The sequence below is a fragment of the Peromyscus maniculatus genome, chromosome 21 (assembly GCF_049852395.1).
Source record: "Peromyscus maniculatus bairdii isolate BWxNUB_F1_BW_parent chromosome 21, HU_Pman_BW_mat_3.1, whole genome shotgun sequence".
NCBI classification, from domain to species: Eukaryota; Metazoa; Chordata; class Mammalia; order Rodentia; family Cricetidae; genus Peromyscus; species Peromyscus maniculatus.
The window spans coordinates 9,575,310-9,582,932 of record NC_134872.1 but is presented as its reverse complement, the minus strand read 5'-3'; the positions used below and the strand labels follow the sequence as shown (position 1 = coordinate 9,582,932).

At 51.6% G+C, this 7,623-nt stretch overlaps 1 protein-coding gene across 2 annotated transcripts in view; it reads right to left on the bottom strand.

The window, feature by feature from the left end:
- Window positions 1–4,728: 4,728 nt before the first annotated feature.
- The window catches only part of Slc37a1 (solute carrier family 37 member 1), a 65,773-nt gene continuing 62,878 nt past the window's right edge, over window positions 4,729–7,623 (bottom strand). For both annotated transcript variants that reach the window (XM_042266706.2, XM_042266705.2), the window contains exons 19-20: window positions 6,111–6,175; window positions 4,729–5,666 (exon numbers count right to left, since the gene is read on the bottom strand). In XM_042266706.2, coding sequence (XP_042122640.1) covers window positions 5,651–5,666; window positions 6,111–6,175 — 81 coding nt within the window. In that variant the 3' untranslated portion in view covers window positions 4,729–5,650. The remainder of the gene's footprint in view (window positions 5,667–6,110; window positions 6,176–7,623) is intronic.

Genomic DNA, 7,623 nt, shown 5'->3' with positions numbered 1-7,623 from the left:
GCAGGAATGTTTACCTCAACTCAAATGGGTGCTTTCGCTCAGTGAATGGTGGCTTGAACCGCCCCCTCCAGGGGTTAAGACTTTTCATGGGGGGCTGGGCATGGTGGCCCACGTCGTTAATCCAGAACAGCCAGGGCCACACAGAGATACCCTATCTCAAAACAAAACAAAGAAACAAAAGATTCCTCATGGCCATCTCCTTACAGCTCACTGTGACAACAGATGTAATCTGAACATCACCCTAAGAGAGCAACTGTCTGCTCCATTAGGTCACAGATACAATTCAAGAGCTCCATCTTCGTCGGGCTCATGAACAGATTTTCCATTTCAGAATCGTGCATGAAGAAGGTGGCTAGGGAAGCCTGTGTATGTACACCTCATGAATTCTCTACTAGAGCCTGTCTGGGAATAAGGCCCCAGCAATTCCCACAGAGCAAATCATTAGCTATTTAAATGCTTTGTACCCCAGATGCACCACAATGAGAAGGGGGATACGCTTATAAGAGTTTTTTTTTCAAATATGGCTGGGACTCACTTCAAAGAGCCGCCAAAGTCCTTCAGTACTCTTTGCAGAAGTTTTTTAGGAGATAACGTTTTTGGGGAAATATTCAAGATTGTACCAAGATGCCCTGGGAAAGTTGTTATGTGTTGTGAGGGAGTCATTAGGGCCGAGCTGAACTGAGACACCCACAGGGATTCCTGTGTGTGGGAAGCTGTCAAGAGCAGTTTTCCCTGAGCCCGAGAGACAGTGGTGACTACCTCCTCCCGACGAGGGGACTGGAGGGGGTCCTGTGGTCAGTCTGAAAACTAGGATAAAATCAGGGCTAACGATGCTGCATGTCAACATTTAGTCCCACTGTCAGTCTGTGGGAGACTGCGATGGTCCCTTCTTACTACAGCGTCACTGCCCATAAAGGGGGTGTGTTGCCCACATAGAGCGACTGGGGTAGCAGCTGTGTGTACTAGTCCGGGTTACTGGTTAACTGTGCAGTCGGGGGTGCCTGTCATGTATATAGTTGGAGGTTTCTGTCAGGTATACATTGGGGGTGCCTGTCAGGGGCCCTCACCAGTGAGATTAGGATTCCAACAAAGGAGGCTCAAGAGGGATCTCTCACCCCTTCCATCATGATGCTGCAGTAAGAAGGGACCGTCACAGTCTCCCACAGACTGACCGTGGGACTAAATGAGCTTTTCTCTCGTGACTCTCCTGCCACGAAGGTCCCCGGCATTTTGCTTCATATCCTGTGTCTGGGCTAGCTTAATGAGCAGCCACCTTCTCCAATGTCAACAGTCACCAAGGTAGAAGGAGGACATAATGGCTGTTGTGAGTCCTGCCCATACTTTCAAGGACTCTTGTCACTTGTCCCATGTTAGTTAACTGGGACTCTCAACTTGACTGCATTTTGAGTCACCATCGAAATACACCTCTGTGTGTATCTATAAAGGGGTTTCCAAAATGTTTAACTGCAGAGGGAATGTCCACCCCACTTCAGGGGCCACCATGCCACAGGCTGGGACAGCAGCTTCATCCCTCTGTGCTTCCTAACTGTAGACAATGAGAGCATCCTCAGGGTCCTGTCACCATGCCTTCATCATGGCGATGCGTTTGTATTCTTAAACTGTAAGTCAGCTAGGAGGGGTCTAGGAGCAGAATGGCTGCAGGAAACCTACTACTGTCTACCTCAGAAGACCACATATGTGTCTTTTGGGGGTCCCTTCTTACTACAGTCTATTTGATCATCACCCAGGGCTGGAGGGTAGGTGCCCCCCAGAGAGATTGTACGTGGTCAGGAGAAGAAAATACTTTTACTTGCTCAGACCCCTGGAGTCCCTACACACACACACACACACACACACACACACACACACACACCACTAGGCTTTCATTTTTTGGAACAACTTATTTCGATGAGACTTTTTTTTCTTTTGTCATGTAGCCCAGGCTGTCCTGGAATTCATTTTGTAGCTCAGAATAACCTTAAACTTCTCCTCTGTCTGCCTTCAGAATGCTGAGATTATGGGCATGTACCACCTTGTTTAATGGGTGTAGGGATCAAACCCAGGGCCTCAGGATTGCTAGGCAAGTCCTCTACCAACTAAGCCACATCCTTAGCTCCGTGCTGACTAGATTTCACAGGTCAGTGCCTGGAGGGCCGGCTCTGGTCCCTGCTGTGGACAGTCTGAGGCCCGTGGAGAACCTTTGGCTCATGGCTGGGGGCCAGGGGAACTTGGTCAACCATTCTTCCCGCCCAGCCTGGGCTCCTTGGTGGCTCCGTGGCTGCCTGCAGTTCTGGCTTTCAGGGACTGTTTGCAGACTTGAGTGGGAGCCACAGGCCAGCACATTTCCATGTGAATGCAGCGTGGGTCTTAGCTGCTATTTTCGGATTCCAGTGATCTCAGCCGCTGCTGGATGAAGACGATTTTTATACTGAAACTGTACACTTTTCCCTTAAAAGTCACGGCAAAATCTTCTTCATTCATGAATTGAATTCCTCTGCTAAACTGCTCTTAAAAGTAGTGGTGTGTATGTGTTTTCAGACATTCTCTAAAGGTACACGGCTTCAGGGCTCAGCCTGGAAGGTGAAGGAAGGTAGGACAGCCTTTCCCCATGGGTCACGAAGGTTTTCTTCTAGTGCTTTGGGTACATTGAGCTGGGAGTGGACCATCAGCCTTTGAGGCTTCCTGCACTGAGTGCCTGGGGGGCCATGGGCTGGAACTGCCACTGCCCCATACCAGGAGACATGATGGGTGAAATCTCAGCGGGACCCTTTTGTAGGCAGAGAACAGTGGATTTTAAGAGTTTGTTTGTTTAAAAAAAAAAATCTCAGCTAGGCAGTGATGGTGCATGCCTTTAATGCCAGCACTGGGGAGGCCGAGGCAGGCAGATTTTTGAGTTCAAGGCTAGCCTGGTCTTCCAGGATAGTCATGGCTACACAGAGAAACCCTGTGTTGAAAAAAAAAAAATCTCACAACAGTCCATATAAACTCACAATGATTGTGACAGTTTGCACAAGGCCTGTGCAAGCTCAAACCAGACAAAATCCCATCATGAAGAGAGGAGGTGGGCACAAAGAGAAGACCCATCCCTAGCTGAGGAGCTTCTGGCAACTGACAGCTGCCAGGAGAGGGAAAGGAAGTCAGTGCTGGGAGTAGAAAAAGCTCCTGGTCACGAGAACAGAACCTCCAGCTCGGGTGGAGGTGAGCAACCTGGGTGGGCTGGGTCAGTCATTTTGGCTTCAAGACAGGCTTAGAATGCCAGGCTCACCATGCCAGGCTCACCTTAAGCCAGGCTAAAGAGGTGGGTACAATAATTAGTCTGTTAATGAGACACTGTACTTTTCCTGCTGAGAATCCCTGCCCTCAGCAGCTTACAGTCCACAGCCGTGTGTGTGTGTGTGTGTGTGTGTGTGTGTGTGTGTGTGTGTGTGTGTTCCTTTTTTCTCTCTCTTTTCTCAGTGCCATTCTTAAATTCTTTTATTAATGAGACTAACCCCAAAGGGGACCCCCATACCCCCTGTATCACTAGGAGAACTGGTAACCTCGGTGTGTAACAAACTGACAGTCCAGTCAATGTCTGTAGAGATTCCATTTGCAGAAAACAATTTTATACATGTGGAAATAACATTAAAAATTAAATAACAGCAAAATACCCAAACAACGAGAACAACTAAAGACAGCAGCCCGGAGGTGGTAGTGGACTTCCAGAGGAGCTCAGGGACAGGACTTCCCCCAACTGTTGGTCTGCAGAACTTGGGGGTGCTCCACCCTGCCCCGTGAGTCATGGCCTGTTGCTACGGGTACCTCAGCAGAACTACCTTAAAGCATAGCCCCCCACCTCTGAGAACATGCATCATGAGAACTTGGGCCATTGCAGATCCTGAGGATTGAATGCTCAAGCACCTCTTCCAGTGTCCAGGTGTGACCCTCACACTCACCAAGTGGCATTTCACTGTCAAGGACAAGTGTTGGGATATCCATCACATTCCATAACTGACCAAATATGCAGAGCTGCTGTTTACTGGAGCCCTGGCCCAGCCTTCTTCATGGAGCTGGGGTACACTCCAATAGAGAGCCCCTTTTCTGTTGCAAAAGCCAGCAAACATCTTTTTTTTTGAGACAGGGTTTCTCTGTGTAGCTTTGCGCCTTTCCTGGGACTCACTTGGTAGCCCAGGCTGGCCTCGAACTCACAGAGATCCGCCTGGCTCTGCCTCCCGAGTGCTGGGATTAAAGGCGTGCGCCACCACCGCCCGGCTCAGCAAACATCTTTTTGATGGTTAATAATTTGTAATAATTACATTTAATTAATCTTTGTAATGATTGATATTTTCAACCTGACAGACTCTAGATGCACCAAGGGAAATGAGCCTCTGGGCATGTCTCTGAAGAATGTTCTAGGCTGGGTTAACTGAAGTAGGAACACCCACTTCAATGTGGGCAGCAGCATTCCATGGTCTGCGGTCTCAGACTGTATAGAAAGGAGAGTCGAGCTGGGCAGGAGCCGCCATCTCCCCGCTTCCCGACTGCCGATACAATGTGCCAGATGCCCCAAGCTCCTGCCTGCATGCCTTCCCTGCCACGGGAGCCAGAGAAACCTTTCTTTCCTTTAAGTACCTTTTGCCAAGTATTTTGTCCCAGCAACACGGGAAAACAATGGATACAGTATCTGGTACTGAGAAAACCAAAGCGACGTGGTCTGTAAAGAATCATTTATGTTGTACTTGGGCTGGCTTTTTTTTAAAATAAAAACTCATTTATTTCAAAGAGCAGATACATACAACCAAGACGACAAATGGCCACAGAACAATCATAGTTTGTCTCAATAAATAACAAAATCCCATTTATATCTCTTAAAATCTATATAGCACATTATACATTTAAAATAAATAATCCCTGTGGGTCTAGAAACAGCCCAGGTGTCTGGGGTAAGAGGGATGGCTGGGTGGGACCCATTGCTTCTGGTACCCCATAAAGCCCCCCCCCCAGCTTCTGTGCTCTCTCGGGCCTGCAGGGGACCACAGCACGAGCTTTGGGACTGGCCTTCCCAGCGCCCCCATCTTGTTGGGGGGCTTATTGCTTCACACTCATTCACATCTTGACATGACCAGTTTCCAGGTTGGTGGCGAGCATGGGTCTTCGTGACTGCTGGGTGTGGACTCCATCTCAGTTTCTGTCTGTAATTGGGCTTTCTCATGCTGTTGGTTACTTGATGGGACATTTATGACATGTCCTGTCCTTTCACCCTGCACATTCAGCACACAGGAGAGTGGGGTGGCCTGGGCTCACAGGCTATAAACATTCTGCACTGGGTACCTGAGAGGGGTGGGCTGCCTGGTCGCTGCAGGTCCGTCCTTCCTGTCACTGTACAGGCTAGATTTCAGTGGCTAGCGGGCACCATGCACCTGCCAGGCTGGGGCTGGCTGGGCCATTGGGCCTTGGCCCATTAAGGCAGTGGGACACAGCCAGGCAGGCTCCCCACTGTCATTCTGAGCGCTACGTCTGTCTGTCCAGCAAGTCTCAAGGTAGCTTGTGAATCGCTCCCAGATGTACGTGCAAAGGCGAGTCTTTCTTTTTATGACAGGATCCTTCCTTTCAGCTTTTCCAAAGACAGTGTGTGTCTAAGACGGGCCCGGGCACTCCGGAGGACTCATGGTCAGTGTTCCTTCAGCCTAAATGCAAAGGAGAGGGTGACAAGAGGGTCACAGAGCAGATGCTAAGCACACCGAGAATGCACAGACCCTACGCAGGGCCACCCCCGGGCCCTCCTCCCTGGGATGCCTGGCTTCGGGAGCTGGCTGGTGGGTGAACTATGTGCCCTTCCCACGGCTTCTCGGTGGCAGGAAGCAGGGAGGACAGCTGCTTCTCCGGCTGGGACTGGAGACTCTCTTAGCTGGGAAGGCGCAGCGCAACAAACTCCACCAGGAAGGCAACCGCCTCACAGTCCCCTCACTGGGAGTCTGAGGAGAGTCAGAATCACACCCACACAGAGGCACTTACTACACAGGAAAGGAGAGTGACTGTAGTGTGCCCAAACCGGGACGGGTGGTTAGCTCTTCCCTTCCCATCAGGCTGCCTGGATTGCCTCAATTCCAGAGAGGCCCCTGTGGACTTACGGAGCCTGGATCCCTGCAGCCGGCCCTGGACAACTCAGTTCCTTGTGTATGAGGCGGATCAGGAACTGCACCCCAAAACAGAGAAAAGACATCGTCACCGTGTGAGGACAGAGCAGAGGGCAGGTGTGGCCTGTTGAGGCTTGCTGGACTGTGTGGGTCCTCCTCTGAAGCACCCACAGGTGTATGCCCCGTGGAGAGCAGAGCAGAGACCAGGCCAGCGCCTGGCCTGAGGTGAAGGCTGCCTCTCACTCAGTCCTTGGGATAATCCAGACACCTGCCCCCAAACAGGCTGTTAGCACAGACTTCAAAACCGATCCAACCACAAGAGGTCCCAAACGGAAACAAGACAGAAAATGAAAGGGAGGTATGGCCCACGGTATGGAACTACACGGAGGAACTCTGGAGCCAGGTAAGCAGGTCATGAGATGGGGTACCGGGAGGCTGAAGTAATGCCTCAGGACTAGCATGTTTTGTAGGGAGCCTGTCTGAGGCCTAACCTCGTGTGTGTGTGTGTGTGTGTGTGTGTGTGTGTGTGTGTGTGTGTGTGTGTGTGTGTGTGTGTGTACACGTGTGTGTACACCATTGGCGGCTTTCCACACAGTGCTAACTGCTAGGCTGAGAAACATCGGCTTACCTGGTTAACGTCACACCCTTCACGTGCCAAAAGGCTCAGGGTAATTGTTCACCAAAGCAGAGTAATGGCTGGCTGCCACCCACAGCTCAGGGCTTACCCTGCCACAGGTGTGGAGCTGGTCTCTGTGACAGCAGATCACAAGCAGGTTCTGGGCCTGCATTGGAAGGGGATCCTGATAGGAGTCTCAGCTGCTGCTGGCATGTACTTAAAGGGCAGCAGGCACCCTAGTCCAGAGGGGCTTGTGGTAGGGGAGCAGGGCAGTACAGGTCTGAGGGACCACTGCTGCTCCCCATCAGCTGCACACCAGGCCTCAGGTCTTGGCTCTCGGATGCCCTATGATCAAGATGGAGGCCCGCGTGCATGAGCTAAGGAGAATGGGAATGTCCCCTATGGACAATACACTGTCCCAGCACTTGGCTCGGCCCAGGAACAATCACTGGACAGTAGCGGGAACGAGGAAATAATACCCAAACCCGGGTTGGTGTCCATAGAATACTGCAGCAAATTGGGACAACTCCAGCTCTCGCTCTAACTACCCAGGGCTGAGCTGGCAGCCTGCCAACACCGCTCCTCCCACCAAGTACAATGTGTGGCAAGTGCTGGCAGAAGGGACCTGTGATGGTGAATCCACACTGCCAAGAAGCAGGAAGAGCGAGAACAAGCGGGGCCTGTGGGTGGGCGACAGCCTGCGCGGGGGGGGGGGGGGGGGGGGTCACCTTCCAACAAAGCTCTGGGCCCATGCAGGTGACAGTGACCGGCGGAGAGGGGACTGCCCACTCCCCGTGTCTGCCCCCAAGATGCTGGGGGCCTGAGTGGCATGGGCTGGAGAGGAGACCAACAGCCACACGCCTGACCAGTCCCACTGCCCAGGCAGCAGGG